The sequence below is a fragment of the Strongylocentrotus purpuratus genome, unplaced genomic scaffold, assembly GCF_000002235.5.
Source record: "Strongylocentrotus purpuratus isolate Spur 01 unplaced genomic scaffold, Spur_5.0 spur5_scaffold_5, whole genome shotgun sequence".
NCBI classification, from domain to species: Eukaryota; Metazoa; Echinodermata; class Echinoidea; order Camarodonta; family Strongylocentrotidae; genus Strongylocentrotus; species Strongylocentrotus purpuratus.
This window is the reverse complement of record NW_022145611.1, coordinates 6,925,196-6,947,727: the sequence shown is the minus strand read 5'-3', so window position 1 is coordinate 6,947,727 and position 22,532 is coordinate 6,925,196. Positions and strand designations below refer to the sequence as shown.

The 22,532-nt window shown below is 39.7% G+C and overlaps 2 protein-coding genes across 2 annotated transcripts; one reads left to right on the top strand and one right to left on the bottom strand.

Annotated features, from left to right (window-relative positions):
* Positions 1 to 1,302: 1,302 nt before the first annotated feature.
* LOC105443910 lies at positions 1,303 to 13,742 on the top strand. Its single transcript, XM_011677588.2, has 9 exons — positions 1,303 to 1,583; positions 2,097 to 2,328; positions 5,262 to 5,397; positions 7,194 to 7,266; positions 8,352 to 8,552; positions 9,042 to 9,291; positions 9,774 to 9,874; positions 10,776 to 12,868; positions 13,291 to 13,742. Exons 1-9 carry the CDS (start codon positions 1,449 to 1,451, stop codon positions 13,547 to 13,549), a joined length of 3,480 nt encoding a protein of 1,159 aa, XP_011675890.2. The 5' UTR covers positions 1,303 to 1,448; the 3' UTR covers positions 13,550 to 13,742.
* A 3,347-nt stretch (positions 13,743 to 17,089) lies between these two features.
* On the bottom strand, positions 17,090 to 20,868 carry LOC105443912 (paramyosin-like). The gene is made up of 4 exons (XM_030998514.1): positions 20,594 to 20,868; positions 18,799 to 19,623; positions 18,083 to 18,236; positions 17,090 to 17,284 (listed from the first exon to the last, which is right to left on the bottom strand). Exons 1-4 carry the CDS (start codon positions 20,866 to 20,868, stop codon positions 17,090 to 17,092), a joined length of 1,449 nt encoding a protein of 482 aa, XP_030854374.1.
* Between the last annotated feature and the right edge of the window lie 1,664 nt (positions 20,869 to 22,532).

Here is a 22,532-nt window from a genome sequence, read left to right as displayed (position 1 = left end):
GAAGACCAATTACATGCTATTTAGCAACAAAATCAATAGTTTGCCAGGTGAAATTATTTTTGATAACGCTGCTCTTGTTAATGTTTCTACAACCAAATTCTTAGGAGTGTTTATTGATGAAAAATTATCATGGAAAACTCACATCGATAATATATGCAAAACCATTTCACGAAACATCGGTATTATCAATAAACTCAAATACTTTCTTCCTTCTCGAACTCTTCTTACATTATATCATACCTTAATATTACCATACATTAATTATGGGATTATAGCATGGGGATGTGCAATACAAACACAATTAAATAGGATCCTACTGCTGCAGAAAAAAGCACTCAGGATAATATTTCAAACACAATTCAGATCTCATACAGATATTTTATTTTTCGAAAATAATATTCTCAAAGTGAAAGATATCTATGTGTTCCAACTCGGCCAATTTATGTTCAAACTAAGTAAAGACGACCTCCCCGCAATTTTTTCCGATATGTTCTGCAAAAATGCCTCTGTACACAATTACCCGACTAGACAACGGAACTGTTATCACTTACCCTTAACACGAACATTATTTGCACAGAATTCATTTGTCTTCGCTGGATGTGCCTATTGGAATTCTCTTCCCAACGATATAAAAGAAGCCCCTAGTCTTAGCAATTTTAAACGTAAACTTAGGAAAACATTAATCAGCCAATACTCCCCACCAACAAGCCAAGCTCAAAAATCTAAACCTACGGAAAGATAAAACAAATCTTTCCTTTTGTTATTCCTCCTTTCCTCCTTTTTGTTTCTTTTTTAAGAATAATCTAAACAAGCCTAACGACCTGGTGGTGTACCTGCCTCCTGTCCCCATCTCCTTCTTCCTGCCTTTCTCTCGCTCTCTATTTCTCTCTTGCTCTCTCCCCTTTCTCTCTCTCTCTCTCTCTGTTACTATATTTATCTTACTTTTATTTTTACTTTTACTTTTTCTTTTTTTTTGTATTCCCTTTTAGTGTGTTTTACTGGTATTAGCTTTCGACCATAATTATTTAAGCGTATCCATGTAACTAAGTCAGGGGCTTGCCTCATACAAGCTCTGCTTTTTTAGCAAGCCCCTCCGTTTTGAATTACTTCATCAAGGTCATTTTTTTTCTATTGTTCAGTACTGTTTTTTCCCAATATTTCTTATCAACTAAATTTTGTTCTACATAATACTGAATTTACTTTGTTTATATTATATTTGACTGTATTATATTATGTCTGTTTATATTTTGTTTGTTTTGAAACGGAAATAAAATCTGAATCTGAATCTGAATCTGAAATATGTCTTGAGAGGCTGAAACATAAGATGATCGAAAACAAATGCAATTGTATAGGCAAGAAATCAGGTGTTTAAGAGAGAACTATAGGCTTTGGAAATCTGGCATTCGCAAAAGACGTTGATGTGAATGAACATCGAGACGACATAGAGCATGGTACCGAAAGTGACGACTACGATGAAGAAGTCAGGGAGACAATACAAACTGAGGGTCGTTGCTGTACTCATGGTCTTTTCCATCCTGGTAATGTCCGTCCATGGTAGACCTTCGGACAACCCTACAGAGGCGGTAAATAAGTTACAAATCTTCTCTTATCGTAGAACTGTACGGCATGGATTTTAGTTGTCACCGAGTGATATAACGTTAAATAGTAAGATCGTTTTATGTGGTAACTGCTTTCAAATCAAAAACAAATAGATATCGGTAGAACAGTAATATTAGAAGATGTTCGCATGCCGTGATGCCCCTTGCTATTCAAAAAACAAAAAGGGAAGGAACTACACAATGTAATATTCATTTAATCATACCAAATGCTAAAGAAAGATGAGCCAAATTATTTTATTTACAAAGACGTTCCTACATGCAGCTTTAGAAAGTTTCGGCACATCGCATTCCTTGTTTTATAAGCCTACACACGTATAACTTACGTCCTAAACTGCCTATAGATGAACGGTGATTTTATAGATCTTTTGTGTTTGTCTATCTCCTGAAAATTGACTCACGGAAGAATAGAACCTTCATACAGATTAACATATAAAGTGCTATAATATTCAGCTAGAAATCTCCATTCCACTCTTTCAGGATGATAACTACGATCCTTTGAAACCTGATGTGCCTCCCGACGAGCAAACATCGGCTGCAGGCGCCTACGGTGGCGATATGATGCTCAGTCCCGATCAGATGGCTGCTTTCCTGGGCAGCCAAGTGCCCGACGACGTCTACGGATCGCGACGCGTGAAGAGAAAAGCCACCACTAACCTGGTAAAGCGATGGCCCCAAAACACAATCCCATACGTGATAGAAGAAACATCGAGTGAGTCAAAGAAATGTTATCATAAAAAGGGCGTATTTTTGACTATTTCGATGGGACGGGGGAAAAGGCGGGGGGGGGGGGGAAGACACTTTTTCTGACAAATTTGCTGGAAAATTCTAACAAGCATAAATTTAAAGTGAGTAGATGAATGCAAGGTGTTTTCAACAAGTATAACAGTGTGTTTAACAATTTTTAAACAATTTCTCTTTAAACTAGCCCCTCATCCCAACCCCCCCCCCCCGAAAAAAAAAATCAGAACAAGAATCGAATTACATTAGGTTGACGTATATGTTTTGTAATAAACGGAGGATTTTGGGGGTTTGGTGTTTTCAAAGTTACCAAACTTCGCTAAATGTCAGAATAAAGCTGATTCATAGTATGCAGATTTGTGTAAATCCACTATTCAATCACCGTCTTTGCCCCGATCGGCTCCAATTCAAAGGTATAGAGACTCGATTTTCACTTCAAAGTAGTTGGGGCTCCGATCTGTCTAATTCATCTACATGTGCTTTGGTAAACGAACCATAATTATAATTATATGACAAACGACGACAGTAAGAAGAATTCTGAAATCATTCTTCGACAATGGTTTGGGGGAAATGCAATCGCATGAAGTTCATTTTAGATTTCCATTCCTAAATCCAAAATCTATGGCACAGATTTGTCCCCTAATACCCTTCTCAGTGGGCGCTCACGCCTCCAAAAATAATGTATATTCTGTTGCTTGTGACTATACATTTAGGCACTGGCGTACTGGTGGGGGAGCTAGGGGGGGCGCCAGCCCCCCCAAATAAAATTGAACCATGACTTATTTTCAATTCCATATAGATCTACAAGTCATGTATAAATGTTGGTGATATCACATGATTTTCAACAAAATGCGCGTTTCTCCATTTCGGTTGCAAACTGACACATTCCCAAATGGCCAGGAAAAGCACATGTTTTTTTATAGTCACTAAGGGGCCGTGGCCACTAACAGTAACACTAGTAAAACAAAAATCCTTTACAGAAGCAACTGTGACAAGCACTGCCGGGCGTTCCATACTGACATCATGTAACACTGCATTATGTACCGTTAATAGGGCCCAGTGGGGAAATTGAATTCAGACAAGATTATGAGTAGTGAACGGTACAACGAATCGTCTTCTTTCTCTAATAATATAATGAAACGGCAAAGCTTCCGTGCTTCGGGAGGGGGGGGGGAGGGAGCAACTGAATTCAGACTAGGATTAAGAGTCGAGAACGGTACAACGAATCGTCTTCCTTCTTTAATAATTTAATGAAGTGTCAAAGCTTCTGCACTTTGCGCGTGAGAGGGGGGGGGGGGGGTGGGAAACTGAATTCAGACAAGAACACGATACAACGAATTGTCTTCTTTCTCTGATAATTTAATGCAACGCGAAAGCTACCGCGCTTTGCGCGGAATGAGAGAATATGAATGCAGACAAGGATTAAGAGTAATAGTTTAATGAAACGTCAGAGTTTTCGCGCTTTACGCGAGATGGGCGAAAATGAATTCAGACAAGGATTAATAGTGGAAAACGGTAGAATGAATCGTCTTCTTTCTCTAATAATTTAATGAAGTGTCAAAGCTTCCGCGCTGCGCGCGGGAGGGGGGGGGGAGGAATTAATTCAGACAAGAACACGATACAACGAATCGTCTTCTTTCTCTAACAATTTAATGAAACGTGAAAGCTTCCGCGCTTCGCGCGGGATGGGCGAAAACGAATTCAGACAAGGATTGAGAGTATTAATTTATTGAAACGTCAAAGCTTCCACGCTTTGCGCGGGATGGGCGAAAATGATTTCAGACAAGGATTACCGCGCTTCGGGTGGGAGGGGGGTGGGGGAACTGGATCCAAACAAGAATTCAGAGTCGAGAACGGTACAACAGGTCGTCTTCTTTCTCTAATAATTTAATGAAGTGTCAAAGCTTCCGCGCTTTGCGCGGGAGGGGGGGGGGAAACTAAATTCAGACAAACATTAAGAGTCGAGAACGGTACAACGAATCGTTTTCTTTCTTTAATAGTTTAATGAAACGTCAAAAGGATTTAACAAGGATTAAGATTCGAGAACGGTACAACGAATCGTCTTCTTTCTCTTATAATTTAATGAAACGTCAAAGCTTCCGCGCTTCGCGCGGGAGGGGGGGGGGGGAACTGAATTCAGACAAAGATTAAGAGGCGAAAACGGTACAACGAATCGTATTCTTTTTCTAATAATTTAATGAAACGTCAAAGCTTCCGCGCTTCGCGCGGGAGGGGGGGGGGGAAAACTGAATTCAGACAAAGATTAAGAGTCGAGAACGGTACAACGAATCGTCTTCTTTCTCAAATAATTTAATGAAACATCAAAGCTTTCCCCTTCCCTGCACCCACCGCCCTAGGGAGCGCGCTTCGCGTGCTCACTACCGCCCCCTAAACTAAAATCCTGGATACGCGCTTGAGAGGATAATAACCCAGGTAGCAAGCCCATGTGGGATCCACATGGCTCCCATATTTTCTGAAATGTTATCTTTATTGAGGGTGACTTGAAAAAGTTAATAACTTGGAAGGGAGGGGTGCAACCTGCCACACGCTTCTACCTCTTGGTTGCTTTGATCCATTGCCGAAAATATTTTGGCACCTTTCATCCCCCCCCCCCCAACCACGGATACAAATCGACACCCCTGGTTCTGTCGCTTCATCGTTTTACATAATATTTAACGCCATGCCATTTTGTGCCCCCCCCCCCGGTAAGAAATTCCTGGATCCGCCACTGATGCCCATACCCCTTGAGCTTTGGGGGCTCCACTCCTTGACCCCCGCCGGGGCTATGCCCCTAGACCCCACTTTGCGAAACGTTCAGCGGGGCCTGCATGTTAGAGTAGGGTGCTGCGGATTTTTTTTGTCAGCACCCCCAAACGTTTTTGCTCATTACGCCACTGCATGTAGGTAATGATTCAGATGTCATCCGCAATGCACTGCTACATTGGGAAGAGGAGACCTGCCTGCAGTTTGTTCCATATACTTTGAATGTAAGCAACCAGCTCGGACATCATCAACACATCTCCTTCTTCAAAGGCTCAGAGTAAGTATGCACTTTGTGTATGATGCGTTATTTGCTGACGCTCCATGCAAGAATGACGTCGCAAAGATTAAATTTGCGTCATTGAGTTGTGTGATCTTTGACGCTCCATGCGAGAATGACGTCGCAAAGATTAAATTTGCGTCATTGAGTTGTGTGGTCTTTAACGCTCCATGCAAGAATGACGTCGCAAAGATTAAATTTGCGTTATTGAGTTGTGTGGTCTTTCACGCTCCATGCGATAATGAAGTCGCGAAATTAAAATGAAAACAATTATTGGGACATTAATAGTGCAGTTATTCAGCTGAATTGTTTTGACAAAGGACACATTTCCTGAACGCAGGCAACAACGCAGTCAAATATTTCCTTCTTCCTCTACTGGTTGGATTATGTTGTTCGATTTTTTTGTCATTCTTTGTCTTGTTTTAAAACATAGGCTTAAATGCATGTCTAAATGGCAAAACAATTACATGTACCGTCAGCCCCATTCTAAAACGATCTATATACTATGTTCAAGAAGCGCCTCACCAAATACAATCTACCTCATTGAAGACCTATAGTTGCTGATCCCCTGTCGTATGCCGTTTGAAAGAAATTGGTTAACACAAGTTACTGTTACACATTAGGCGGTGTTACACAGAAGCCGAAAATCCGGATTTTAGTTATCCTCTTAATTGCTGTCTGTCATCAATTATCCCTTCATAAATCATCTAACGAAGCAAGAAAATTCTCCTTTGAAAGGATTTTTCAAGGGATTTTTTAAGGGATTTTTCTGTGTGACACCGCCTATTGTGTCTACAACGAAACTATAGATTCCTTACTCATCAAGTCTTTGCTCAATTTGCTTACGTCACCTAGTGGACTTTGTGCCCTTCTTTTACCATCAAATGCCCATACGCCCCTCAAAAGATATGCCATCACTCTCAAATCTCAACTTCTTGTTGGAGTCTACCCAACAAACAACCCCGTTCAAATCGCTAAGGTTGTTAAGAACCCAAGTTGCTTTTTGTGGATACTCGCAAGAGACAGTCACGCACATGATTGGGGAATGCCCTCTCTTCTTCACCGCGAGGTCATCGTTTATGACCAGCATTCAACTACCCATCCAGGATATAGGCTTCTCCCTCTGAAACCTGATTTGATGTCTGCCTCTCTCGCAGGTCTTATCCTTCTATAGGGAAGACGACTGATTCTGACATTGGCCGAGCCAATTTGCACTTATATGACAAGAATCCATTTACATATTTCCGTATTTCATTCTTCTCGTGAAGAAAGACTATCTCTAACAGTGCTACTGTTTTTCGATGCTCACGCACAGTTCTTCGTCAAGCGGAGGAATTCAATAAGAAGAAAAGAAGAAGAAGAAGTACAAGTATTTGTCTCCATTTTATGCAGTACGAATACAAGTGGCATTTATCGTTTGGAGTGAATTAATTGGCACAGAGTAACAACAACTCGTACGCATGAACCACAATACCCGTTGCACTGGAGACTTTATTTCGACGGGACAAATTTTAGACATGAATGACTAAGGTCGAAAATGTCAACGAGCAAAGTATCGATACATAACTATCTTGAAACTAAATGGAAAAGTGCAAAATAAATTTGAAAAACTGTAGCGCTGCGAGTATATACTATCATCAATCCATCATTAAAAGTGGGACCCTGACTGTAAATTCCATTGAAATGTTCACTAATGCAATAATTGTGTGGTATTTGTCAAGGTAATGAATACAAAATAGTATAAGACAAGAAAAAATTGGTAACGTAAACTTTATGCATCTTTTTCTACTTCACAGTTGCTGGTCTTTTGTTGGCAAGACGGGTAACAACGGGGCCCAGAAAATATCCATTGGACCAAAATGCGCCAGAGTAAGTCTAGTATAATTTTGGTTTGCATTATGATATTGCCCTGTTGTTCTGGGTTATACACGCATGTCTTTAAATGGTTCATTATGAACAACTATTTTATTGTAAGCTTTTTTACGATAATACCGTATAAGACTTGTTTGGTATATAATTGGTGTTCAATAAAGCTGAAATGTTAAATCCTTATGACTTTGTTTACGTATGCAAAACTGAGACTTCGACAGATATAGATAGCCCGTAACAAAACAATACAGAACTCAATATGTATGTTTATATCTGTCTATTAAACATGCATATTTAGGTATTCTCTCTCTCTCTATCTATCTATCCATCTCTTCGTCCGTCTCTTCATCTCCTCCCTTCCCCCCCTCTCTCTCTCCTCTATCCCATGCACTCCATCTCTCTCTCTCTCTGTGTCTCTATCTACCTCCCTCTCTCCCTCCATTTCTCCCTTGTCCCATCTACCCCCTTCTCTTATCTTTCTCACATACTAAGTTTTTTTTCTTCTGTTTTTTCTCTTCAGAAGAAACCCTTATTGTTTCGCTTGCAAAATACACCCACGCAATCTACCAATATTCTTTAAAAATTATTGTTTGTATATTCAGTTTTAAGTATTAAATGGTAGACTCCTACATGTAGTAATGCTTGTTTTTCTTGTCTCTGTTTACATACTCTTTATTTCCTTGTACATGTTTCTAATCGCTTTATTTGTGATAAACTGCACTACTTGTAGCTACTTGCGCCCTCTATATATAGCAAACGATGCTTAAGCGGTGACCGTTAGTCCGCATGGTCCCCTTTTTTCTTTTGTTAATTGAGAGCTGATTTGAAGAGATAACCACCTGTCAGTGACCATGCAGGGAGGTATAATCACTCCTGGCCAAACTAGTGCAGATAGGCTTTAAGACAGATTCATCTTACAGTATCTTTTTGTAATATTTACTAATATTTGTATTAGAATGTTTACATAATAAACCTTTTATTGAATTGAATTGAAAAAGCGCGACTTCCGGTGACGGAACTATCTCTATTCTACTTGCTATAATAATAATAATAATAATAATATATGCATGATTATTTCTTTGAAGCTTGGGACTATAGCACATGAGATCGGACATTCTATCGGGTTCTTTCACGAGCAATCGAGGCCTGATCGAGATGACTACGTGGTGGTGAACGGGGATAACGTCCAGCCAGACGTGTTGGGCAATTACAAGAAACGGACCCCGGACCTGGTCTTTTCAAACGTTTCCTACGACTTGAAATCTATCATGCATTATGGCGCTTACGTAAGCACTAACTCCTTGGTAATACCACATAATCTCTGTATTCGAATAAAATTCTAACCAGTTGCCGAGCTTTAGCTCGGTCTAAAGTCGAGTTTAACAATGGCTGTTAAACCGAGGTTTGAATATGTCTAAACCCCACCGTCCCACCTTCGTTTAACATAACATTAGTCCTTGTGTCCTTGGTTGGAGTCGGGCAGAAAAGGAGGGTTAGGGGCTCCAGACTTTCAAAGATTTACCAATATTTGGAATATTAGGCCATGCGCCATTTATGACTCACATTAAAGCAACGAGTCGGAATCTTTTAAATTGTTTTAATACATTGCGCTTCTGTTTCAAAATCACTGAAAAGTAATATAGCTCAATAGTGTCTATCATCATTAAAAAGTGTCAGAAATGTTGCTCGCTCGCAAAATCTCATATCTTGCAAATAAACCTTTTTGTGAATTCGTAATTTTCTCCCGATTTTACATCCCCCTTCCCTTTGGACAGAGTTTTGCCGTTAACAAGTCCCTGCCAACCATGATGACGGTGAACCCACTGTTTATGAGGTACATCGGGCAACGAAAGGGTCTTAGTTTCCTCGACGCCAAAACAGCTAATACGATTTACGATTGTAGCTCAGGCTGTCCGTCTCTAGATTGTTCTAATGAAGGCTATGTGGGACCCAACTGTACCTGTGTGTGCCCCGAAGAGTTCACAGGCCCACAGTGCCTGGACACCAACCCAGATTACGAACCACGTAAGTTTGAATCCCAAAATGCCCTGTAGTGGAGTGAGTAAAGTTAAATGATCAACAGAGTTGTCATAGCAACATTCTGAACGAGGAAGGAGGAGGGGGTGTCTCGAATCTTAAGATTTGTATCATCGCCTGTTCCGAGTAGAGTTGAGGAAAACAATTCAGATGAAAACTCTTCGGAATGTATTTCTGCTGACAAGCTCAAGTGTAAAATGAAAGGTTATCAGTTCTACAGTTTTGCCGAAAAGTATAAATATGTTGACAGACATTAAGTGGGATGTTACCCGACCCAAGAGCCCAAACCCAGCCCATGATTTTAGTTTTTATTTAATATGTGTATATATTTGTGTGTTGTTTTAATAGGAATACATAAAGGAATAGAATGTTCTACCGTCAATGTCCATCGCAATTACCTCTACCCTTCTTCCACCATTTACACTGTGATCAGAATCCATTAATTCCGACTGTTTTAATGTGTCTTACAGCTTGCGAGTTTGTGCTGACATCACCTTCTGGCTATATCGAATCACCCAACTTCGGAAACGGAAACTACCCCGCAAACATTATATGCGTGTATCACATTAAGGTATTAATTAAGCCTTTTACAAAATATAGCCATGTCATAAAGTAATAAATGGACGCTACATTTGGTTTCAATTCTTAAATTCTTCTATATATAAAACGTTTATACGTAATTAATGAGGTAGAAGGCGCCACCTAATTAATGAAGATATACCCAACACGCCTACGCGGGATAGACGGGATCCGGGCTATTCGGCAATAGAGACAACTCGGACTTAGCGGGAAATGGAGGCCGTGTTAGCCAAGAGAACTGTATCGATCGAACATACTTGCATGATTAAAACAAAACATTAATTATGTCTTTTAGTTTTAGAACACCCACAGTCAAGTTTATAGCGATGAGTAAAGTAAGATTGCCAAATGAAAAGTAAAAGTTGGAAACCTTATGTTAGCTGAAATTGTAGAAGGGAGATATCTTTTTAAGGGCTATATCTTTGCCATCGTACAGAATACCTATTATGTCGACGCATATGCTGTTCTTCAGCCTCGCAATCGAAATGGTTATTAATTTCAGCTCCCTGTCTTCTACCTAGTTGGAGTAGATTCGAGTCAATCTCAGCTTAATAATTTGAGACCGATATCAATCAATAGTTTACGATTGATTAGAGGACTAAACATGTATTTGTATAAACGGCAACTCTGTAGCCTAGGTTCTAAATGGACTTATCTCAAAAGTATTGAATCAAACCCATTTTATTTGTCTTGTCTAATAAACATAGTTACGAGTCACTAATAAAATATGAGAATTCTAAGAGACAGAGAGAGAGAGTTTTGCATACAAGACCTATTAAAAGTATTATTGCATTTTGGCTGCAGAATAATAGGTAGCTTTATAATTATAAAAAGTATATTGGAATATTTCTAATTTCTGTTGTACTCTTTCCTTTTTATCCAATTATCGTCAGCCTACTGTGACTAAGCCGAACGTCAGAATTACTCTCACATTTGACGCATTCTCGCTCGAAGTGTCCAATGACTGCGGATGGGATTACGTTCGTGTCCTCAACAAACATTTAACCTATGGCGGACAGGTATTTTGTGGATCCACCTTACCAGAACCTATAACCTCTATTGGTCCAGAGATGGTAATCTGGTTTCGATCAGACATAATCAAGACCATGCCAGGATTCAGAGCCAACTACAGAATAGAAGTCGTGCCACCAACAACCACGCGTCATTCCACCGAACCAACCGTAACTCCTAAACTTCCCACGGAAACAGCTATCGCTACCAAACCTGTTACCGAACCGGTTGTCACTATCAAACCTATTACGGAACCAGCTATCACCACCAAACCTCCTACCGAACCGGTTGTCACTACCAAACCACTTACCGAACCGGTTGTCACTACCAAACCTTTTACCGAGCTGGCTGTCACTACCAAACCTCTTACCGAACCGGTTGTCACTACCATACCTCTTACCGAACCGGCTGTCACTACCAACCCTCTTACGAAACCGGATGTCACTACCAAACCTCTTACCGAACCGGCTGTCACTACCAAACCTCTTACCGGACCTGTTGTCACTACCAAACCTCTTACCGAACCGGCTGTCACTAACAAATCTCTTACCGAACCGGTTGTCACTACCAAACCTCTTACCGAACCGGCTGTCACTACCAAACCTCTTACCGAACCCGTTGTCACTACCAAACCACTTACCGAACCGGTTGTCACTACCAAACCTTTTACCGAGCTGGCTGTCACTACCAAACCTCTTACCGAACCGGTTGTCACTACCATACCTCTTACCGAACCGGCTGTCACTACCAACCCTCTTACGAAACCGGATGTCACTACCAAACCTCTTACCGAACCGGCTGTCACTACCAAACCTCTTACCGGACCTGTTGTCACTACCAAACCTCTTACCGAACCGGCTGTCACTAACAAATCTCTTACCGAACCGGTTGTCACTACCAAACCTCTTACCGAACCGGCTGTCACTACCAAACCTCTTACCGAACCCGTTGTCACTACCAAACCTCTTACCGAACCAGTTGTCACTACCAAACCTCTTACCGAACCGGCTGTCACTACCAAACCTCTAACCGAACCGGTTGTCACTACCAAACTTCTTACCGAACCGGCTGTCACTACCAAACCTCTTACGAAACCGGCTGTCACTACCAAACCTCTTACGAAACCGGCTGTCACTACCAAACCTCTTACCGAACCAGCTGTCACTACTAAACCTACGGAACCGGCTGCCACTACCAAACCGACTCCGTTACCACCCACAACTGCCAAACCTTCTACGGAACCAGCTGTCACTACCAAATCAACAACAGTACCACCTGCAACTACCAAACTAACAACAGATCCACCGATATCTACGTTACCACCTGTATCTACCAAAAACAATACGGAACCAGGTGTCACTACTAAACCGACTACGGTACCACCTGCAACAACTAAACCTACAACGGAACCAGCTGTCACTTCTAAAACGACCACTGTACCAACCGTAACTACTAAATCTACTACGGAACCACATGTCACTACCAAAGCTACCACGGAACCAACCGTTACTACCAAACCTACCACGGACCCAGTCATCACTACTACACCTACAACGGAACCAGCTGTCACTACTAAAACGACCACTGCACCACCCGTAACTACTAAATCTACTACGGAACCACCTGTCACTACCAAAACTACCACGGAGCCAGCCGTTACTAGTAAAACGACCACGGTACCAGCTGACACTTCTAAACCTACCACGGAACCAGCTGTAACTACAGCTGCGTCCAGTGAATTCCTGGAAACTTTCACCGGTAGTTCTGGTGTTCTAAAATCACCCAACTATCCAAATAAATATCCGAAAAATTGCAAACGTACCTACACCATCGTTGTTCCTGCAGGACAGAGGATTGTGTTGGAATTCAAAGATTTTCAGATTGAAAGTGACGACGGAGATTTTAGTGACAGCACGACCTGTTCGTTCGATTACGTTGAATTTTACCTTGGTCATGACATCCGAAGGCCAATGAGGTGAGCACTGTTTTTTGATTGGATGCTTTCCTTTCTCAGCGCGTTTGTAGATATTTAACGCAAAATCCTTGAAAAAAAAAGTTTTATTAGGAAGAGATTTACTTTAAGTACCGTCGCGGCATTCCAATGTATTGTGAAATGTTTCTCTTTTTAACAATGAGTGCACTGGATTTACCAGAATTAGATGTTCATGGATGTTATTCTATTAAAAAATCAATGGCTTATTATAAGAGCAGATATCTGAGTGAATGGAGGGGGAGGGGGAGAGGGGGTGTATAGTTCGTCAGTTTCCGGTGCTTTAAAACAGGAGGAGGGTGTACCTGGTTCCACTTTAACATGAACAAGCCTTTGTCAATGAGATTCTTCATCAATCAGGAAGTTAGCAGATAATGAATGCAATGTGAATGTCTTTTCCTTCACAGACTCTGCGGCAACAGGGCACCCGAAGCCTCGCTGGTATCTCTTGCCAACACCATGACATTGGAGTTCGTCAGCGATGGTTCTGTCGAAAAACGCGGCTTCTCTGCTTCGTACCACACGATCGACGACTCTCTGCCGGGAGTTTGGGTCCTAGATGTCGGAAACCACACCAACTCCGCTTCAGCAACCGGACGATATTTTGTTAGCATGTGTTTAGTAACTACAAATCTCGCTATCAGAAATTTGCTGGAAATTATTTGATTTGATTTGATAGGTACCTTTTGTTAAATTGAGATTAGAGCTTGACTTATATTTTGAAAAATGAATATAAAAAAAAGGATACCGATGGTTGTTTCATTAGTATGACAGGGTCAATGGAATTATTACATACTCTGCAAAAAAGGAAAGTAAACAAAAAATGAAGGCTCACCCAATAAACAAAATCACGTCAATATCAAGGTATCGACTTGAGGAGAGTTACGTGCTTCAAACACCTGACATTTACGTAAATGTGTATACGTTTATTGCACTAGGTCACATAAAACACAAGTACACTAAATCACGCAATTGTCACTGAAATATCACCATTATAATAACGTGATTATCCCTACCTTGGAGACCATGGTTTGTAAACATAATAATCGCATTTTTGTTTGGTTATGAATTAACATTTTCATAAACGAAATTATCATATTCTTTAGAAGTTTTAGAATCGCGTCACAGAAACACGTGAAGCGTTAGTGATAGTTTTAGTCAAAATATCTGCGTGAAATTCACGTGAATATTACGAGGCTGACTTGAGATGAATCATGTTCTTTATTCACGTGAAATTTACGTCGAAGAGGAAATATGTTACTGTAACCCGCGTTCAACCCAATAATTACGTAAATGTTACACAATAAATAAATCAAAATAATGACGTTCTCATCCCGTTTCTGAACATCGTGTTTTGGATCTTCCACAATTACGTCCAGGCGCGCCAGAAGCAGTTTGGGATTAGAGGGGATGGGGGGGGGGGGGGTGCAAACATCCCAGAAGAGAAAGCTAGTTGCAACTAGTCCAGTTGATGAACCAGTTAATGCCAACTAGTAACCCCGGAAATTGAAATGGGTTAAATGATCCAGTTGATCCAAGCCAGTTAGAATTCAACTGGTCTAGCTGAGCCATTAGAACCATTTGATAAAACTTCCAACCAGTTGAACGGCAACAACACTTCAATACTGGTACGCCTGTATTTCCAATGTAAGGGCATTGGTAATAAGTAGACTTACATAATTTAATTAATTGAAAAATGTTCATATTCTTGTATTTTACTGAAATTATTTTAGTTCATAGTTAATGTTTCCCTTATTCATGTTTAATTAAATGTAATTTATACGAAGTATTGAAATGTCCTAATAACTAGTAATTTATATTTGTAGTATTTTCAAAATGAATTGCATATAACTAAATCATCAGTAATTAAGAAATATGCTGTAAATTCAGATACATTGTTAAAAACATAGATCTGCACGCATCAGCTGGTTCAACTGGAAATATGCCAACAGTCAGACATCAACTGTAGCAACTGGAAATATGCACACAGACCAGTTATTAACTGGTGCAATGAAAATATGCCAACAGTCAATTATCAACTGGTGCAAATAGAAATATGCCAACAGTCACGGGATTATCACCAGGGAACTTAAATGGTAACTGTGAAACCATCAGGACACACAAGAATAACTCATTGTTCACACCTAAAAAATCACAGATTCACACCTAAGAATCAGTTTGAGTCACGAGATCATCGCCACGGAACTTATGGTAACTTTGACCACCATTAAAAAAAGTGTTTTCAGACACTAAGAATTACTAATTTTACACATCTAAATATCACGGATTCACAGCTTAGATTAGTAATCAGTTTTAGCCACGTGATCATCACCAAGAAAGTTATGGTAACTTTGAAACCATTTAAAAAGGTGTTTTAAGACACCTAATAATGACTAATTTTTTTTTTAAAGTGATTATTACCATCAACCTTGGATAACCTGTGAAACCAATCGATAAAGGTGCTTAAAAGACCAAATAATTCGTCGCTGTTTTCACGAAGTGACGGTAGTGAAAAAAAAATTGCATTCACTTTGCGTTACGATTTTCCTCACTACCGTCACTTCGTGAAAACAAGGACGAATTACTTACTTATCACCACCATCGGTTAACGGATAAAAAAACTCGTTGCTTGGTCAAGTGGTTATTTGGTCATAAACACTTGATTTACAGAGGTAAGTTGAATCACGATACTCCAGTCGCGTGATAAATTGGTGGTTTTTAGGTTAGATGAAATCGTAAACAGGAGTACATTTTTTGTTTACATGAAGACACGTGTCGATAACGTTTAAATCTAGTTCAAAAGGCACCATACTTTAAAATCACTTAAAGTACACTCCCAAAAGAGGTTATTTTTTAGTATTCTATTTATTAGGCACAAATAATTATATCTTGCCGTTGAACATCCAAATCATGCACTTTGGGGGTAATGTTTATCTTCTGTCAAAATTATCTTTCTTTGTATCTGTTATTTTTTTAATTAATTCAAACAAGGTAAATTAGTTCAAATAAATTCTGCATATTAAATTAATTGTCGAGTTTGGGTTATTTGTTGACTGTTGCTCATGGGTGTCGATCTGTAATTGATACCTATTGTTCAGGGGGGGGGGGGGGAACGATCTATTCATTCACCCCCCCCCCTGAACAATAGGTATTACGTAAGGATCGACACCCATGCTGTTGCTCGTTTTAGGGGTTCTTGTTGTTGATGTATGTAACAATAATTATATTAAGTTTTGATAAAATTGTGGTATTTTAGGATACGAACGAAAGCGGAACGGAAAATTAACACTAGTCGCATTCATTGGACTCTCAACTTGTGTCATGATACTGGAAACCACTTATTAGGGAATTTAATAAGACGGGTGATAAACTTTTTTATCATACTTCCCCGACCTAAATACCGTGATAACTACCATCATAGAATTAGTATGATAATTGGGGTTAGAGGGATAAACGCTGAATCACATGGATCCGAAAGATATGTTTAATTGGCAGTCAGCGGTCACGGTTTCGTTCTCACATCTCATCAACACTCCGTAACACTCCATCATAACTGATTTTTTCCTCCTCATATTTTGGTGACATTAAGCAGTGAAAATACGACAAAATCCGATAACTAGGATTAATTGTTTGATTTTGTATTTCTTACTTAATCTACTTTATTTGTCAAACCTCCATGTTTGCCATAGTCATAGAACATATTTGTACTTTTGACATACACACCAAAATTACACTTTTTATTCAAAATGTAGCCTTTCGGTATACAGGCATAGTTTTCCAAAAGACAGTCGCCTTCTATTTTTTCTGATGCCTACTAAACAGTTAAAACGCCAAAGAATTACGCAGATGGTGTCTCTTTTAGAACGTATTTCATCTTTTCTTGTTATTTGTGGTTATGACGCAACACATTGTGGATTTAATGTAAACATTATGATTGAGAGTTAGATATTGCATATGCTATTTACTTTTCTGTGATGCTAAGCCCCTTGAATGTGGGATGTGGGATGTGAAAAGTCGTGAAAAGTAAAGAATTGCCCCCAAAACTTTAATCGCGGGGTAAAGAATTGTTCATACAAAAATGCATATGCATCAAAATTACAAAGCAGTCAAAATGAATTCCTCTAGAGTGGCATTATTGCGTCATTAATAGTCATTAAGCTCTGTGATTGGCTGTTTCAACAACGCTTTGACATTCAGTCTGACCAATCAGAAGACGCCGCCGTACTTATCGTTCTTTGATTGGCTAACTCGGTAGCTTGCTATCCGGCCATTCACGTCTTCCCTTCGTGCCTTAACGTCATCTGGTTGGCTGACCAGTGACTTCTGAGCATATTGCAAGAGTTTCTGTGAAGTCTGCAGTCTCTGTTGTAAATTTTGTTTCTCTTTTGAAAGATCCCGTAACTGAAAAAGCATAATGGGAAAAGGATTTGAAACCCTTTCATCTTACTTTATTATCTCCATAGTCATGATAGTAGTATACATTTTTACATGCAGGGGCCTATAGGCTATCAAAGACATGTTTCTTACTGTGTGTCTTTCCCAAATTTACACATCATGTACATGGCGATTTTTTTTTTTTTGCTTCAGCTAACAGTATTGGTAACTCGTTTTTCAACAAATTTGTTCATTTATTTGCTTATGCTGTTGTTTAGTTATTCTTAATTTTTGTAGGCCTATTTTACAATTTTCTAGACTTCAACATTATATTTTAGTATGAAAGGATAGCTTCCCAGTCAGGAAGAGAAATATCTTGCATTTTTTAACACTTTAATTTACCAATCACACTTTAAATTCACAAAATATAAACAGGGTTTAATAATAAAACTATACAACTCAACAACGTAAAGACAAAACTGAATATTTGAATTAAACTAATATATGTTAGAGAACACGGTTAGTCATAATTACACACGATAATATTGAAATATGCACAGTACGATGAAATTAACTAGCGGATGAAATGAGGTGCTAACCTAAAAATGTGATCGTCAAAATGGCAAGCTAAAAATAGTCGAAAAACTAATGTACATTGTAGCCTCAGCCTGGTATATGACTTCTCTCATAAATTCTGAACTATAATAGGATGTAAAAAATATAATAAATTCATTTGTATTTACAATGGTACTTAAGTATATGTCTTAGAGATATATTACAGAAATGAACCGATTGAGGTAAAACCATAAAAAGGAGACAGCTTACCCGATCTTGATGTTTAGCGGAGTTTATTTCGGCAATGCTTAGTCTGCTCGTCAGGCGTTTGTTCTGATCGTTGATTGTGCCACATTCGACCTTCAGTTCATGGAGGACTTTTATATTCTTCTTCTGGCTATCACTAAGGTCATGTAGTCCTTTCCTGGAAAAAGATACATATATGGAATTACTGAAATATTGGCTCATAAATGTTTCTGATCGTCAAGCACGCTATAGTGGCTGTGATCAGGCGCGTACTCAGGGGGGGGGGGGTTGGGGGTTGAACTCCCCCTTTGGTATTTTTTATGTGTGTATTTTGCAGGAAACCCCCCCCCCCCCCCCCCCTTTGGTTTTTTTTTTTTTTTTTTTTTTTTTAAATAATCAAAACAAAAAATTATACCAATGGCTAACCCAAAAAAGTTGACCTTACACCCCCCCCCCCCCAACGGAGCAAAATGTAAAATTTTCAAATTTCGAGACCAAAAAAAAAAAAAAAAAAGTGTCCTCTTAACCCCCCCCCCCCCCCCTGAAAAAATCCTGCGTACGCGCCTGGCTGTGATGATAACAAGAGTCGCAGGACTTTCATTAATGCAGAGATTCTCTTGATTGGACTGATTGTGGGAAACTAAATATACATTGTGATAATTTTACTTCATTGAAATTAGTGCCATTATAAGTTTCTGCGATTTTCCACATTCCAAAATCGTATTCTCTGTAAGACTTACCAGTTCTGATTATGTGCTAGGAAGGCATTAAACCAGCTTGCTGCAGGGTCTTTTTCGTATCTACCGACAATTCCTTCTTCCCCATCGTTGATAGAGTCACCTAATGATGAAGACTCTGCAATTTCTCTTGTGTTTTTTGGTGAACTTTGACATGCCGTTGGGTTGACTTGGCCCGATTCGACGGTGCACGTCTCTCCAACCTTATCCGCAAGCTCTTGTAGCCGTTCCACCAATCTCTCATTGGTGGACATTTCTTGGACTTGACCTTCAAGCTCTTGTACCCGTCCAATCAGTCTCTGATTGGTAGACTCCATCTCTTGATATTTTGCTTCGTTTTCATTTCTCTTCTTTTGTAGCCATGCTAATGTCTTGACTAGATTATAGTACTGTGACACAACGTGAGCCTCTTCTTTCTCTAAAGAAAGCGCTCCCGTGCAAGAGGCTTCTACCGTCTTCGCCAGTGCCCAGTTGCTTCCCTCTGCCTCGCAGATCGTCTTCCGCATGGTGCTGTAACTCTTGGACAGTTGGTGACTCACGTGCTCCATATCCCGAACGACCGAATGCACGTCGTGCATGGCTCGAAGCACGAAATCATCATCCCTGCCGATAGCCTGTTCGTTTTCTAAGAGAGAACCAGTGTGACGACGATGACGAAGAGAGTGAATGCAGTTGCAACAGGTGGATGTCATGGATCGTCCAGGTGGTTCTGATGACTTTGGCGTTACAACTTGCATCGAAGCCTCAACTGTTGATTCTAGGTTATTCATCTTTGAAGAGAGGCAATTTACTAGATGCTTCATTTCCTTGGGAAGCCGCCTTTTCTCTCTGTGGAAAAGTAAGAGAGATGTACGAAGGTAAAATGGGCATTTAATACTTCAAGGGATCCGGTAACTTCGTCTTGGATCCTTAAAAAAATCCTTGATTTAGCTAATGCTGCAATGATAATTATAAACATTTGGTTCAGTCAGGAACCCCATGACTTTAACAAGCCGATCGCCTGTCTAATTATCAAGATATTTATGATTTAAAATCGAAATCAAATTTTGCGTTTGCCAAACGGTTTTCATAACACGACAGTCTATTGGGGAAAAGGAGTATGGTAAAACCGGTCACTCAAAGGTTTTCACTTTTTTGAGGCACTTCTTGATCATTTTGAAGCGCATTTTTTTTAGGGCTTCAATATGACACCAACACGTAGGGCCATGCATCTCAGATTTAACATTGTTTAACGATCCCTTTAAGAAGACAGTGCAGTGGAGATAAGGCTTGTGTGTCAAAATGCTATGACATTATTGATATTGGCGAAAGTTTCATTGATATGATTGATCCATTTAAGACGAACATATTAATGTCCACAACTAGTCCTTTCTGTAGATCAATTTACATGACCGCAACATATTTAACCAAGCCTCCAACAAAGATAACAATATCAACATCCGACTTATGTTGCCAGTGTATGGATTAATTCTAATATGGAATTTTCAAAGGTCATTTATCTCTATATCGATAATTGAAGTAAAAGAAAAGGGACAAAAATAATATTGACCGTAACAAAAAACTGTGGGAATAGGCATACGTAAAGAAAAATATGGGATTTACAACTTTAAATGAAAAGAGAAGAACCGTCAGATTCGGTGCGTATATAGCGCTGGGCATAAGGGAATCAAAGTGATGCGCTCAGTTTGTACATACACTGTACCAACCACTAATCACCCATGGCACATACATTGTACGTGCATTTTTGTTTGTTTTTTGGTGTTTGTTTAGAATAAAAATTAAAGAAGGCACGCCCTACCGAGAGAGCTTGAATTGCGGCAACAAGCCGATTTCTGGTCCTGGCACCCAGGCTGGTCGTCGAGGGGGTCGTAGTTGTAACTCCTTCTCGCTCGAAACATCCATCATCTTAGCCATCTCAGCTACCATCTTGTTCATTCTCTCGACCGAGGCCTGGCGGTAGAAGTCTTGGTACTTGATGGGTAGGAGCGACCCGTCACGACCAGTGACGAACCCTTTGTCGTCCACGGCGACCGGGACGCCGTTGATTGAGGTGTGACCATTTCTGACCACCATGGTTATCTATGAAGTGGGTGAAATTAAGATGCACATATTTAGAACAGTCTTCATAATATTTTCAATTGTCAATGCATTTATTGACAAGCAAATTTAAATGTCCACCCTGCATCCTCATTTGAATATCATCGTCATCTACCTGCTGCCAACATTGTATGTTAATCCTTATTTAACGAAGGGTTACGCCTATATAATAGCTAGGTAACTTGAATAAAGTAAACATAATATTTGTTTACCGCTTAATCATGCACAATGTCTAAATATACCTCTTCCAAACAGCGTTCGTCTTATCTGATTCATCTATTTCGAATGTCAACATCGGTTCCTCATCGTATATGTATAGTACTTAGTAGATTAAAAGTTGAGATGGCGCTCTCCCAAATGCATTAGCGATCAAGGTACGTGTCTGCCTGGTTTCCGTAGGTTTATTATGATGTATGTTGCCTTGTCGGGTAAGCACACGTCATGTAGAAACAATGCCTTTGCTACAAATACACTCACATTTATGTCTAGCTCATTTACAAACTGTTTCTGCTACACACTAGCTGATGACAAAATATAGCCATAATCGAAAAGCGAAAAGTCTATTATAGACGACACATAAACGTATTTTAAAACGGACCGGTGTATCACTATCAGAGCCCAACACTAAACAATATAGACCGGTTTACTAATATATTCAAATTGTATTGGACAACCTTGAAAGCTTGCTGGAGGCTTGCCTGCCATAGCAACAAGTATTGTATGCAGACTGGATTCCCAGCTAGTATTGTAGTTTATTCATTTATAACAGGTTAATGGAATAACTCGTCACTATATAATTTCCCCGGGAACTGAAGAAATATCCATGAATTTGAATATGTTAGTAAACCGATCTATTAATTATTATTATTATCATTATTATTTATTCGACCATTCATATATAAAAAGCACAAATACAATACAGCATAGCAAGGGACAATTGCATATTAAGGATTTACAAACAAAGAGATAAGGGAGCAGCAAGTGGGTCAGGGTGCACAAAAGTGAAGTTCATCACTGTTGCCTTCAACGAATGTTGCTTTCAAGCATTCTTGAATAGGGACTTTTAGATCTGCACGTCGACATAGTGGAATGCTACGTGTGACGTCCATTTGAGGCACTCCTGTTAAGGCACTGCCAGCGCGTTATTAGGACGTCACACGTAGCAGTCCACTATGTCGACGTGCAAATTTAAATCTAAAAGTCCCTACTGAGAGTTTACGAATGGCGTTCCTGATGGTGCACTTCTTCCATTCTAACATTATGTTAAAACTGTATAGAAAGACACTATGAACATGACTGACAAAGAAAGCGGACAAAATATACAGTTTCTCAGGTAGACAAAGGAACACCCCCTTCACTGCTATTATGTTAAAATGCGTAGAACAGGTGTACATGCATATTCACCTGTTCTAAACATTTTTACATAATAGCAGTCCGTAATGTCCGTGATGTTCATAGTGAGACCTGTCGATAAGTCGATAACTTTAGAATGAGGCCTAAACATTGAAAGAGAGGGGCGGGAGAGAAGAGAGATTGCAATTTGGCGGGCAATTTGGATAATAATATTATTATACCGTCATGTTAATAGAGAAATCATGGGTGTCGATCTGTAACTGATACCTATTCATCAGGGGGGATGA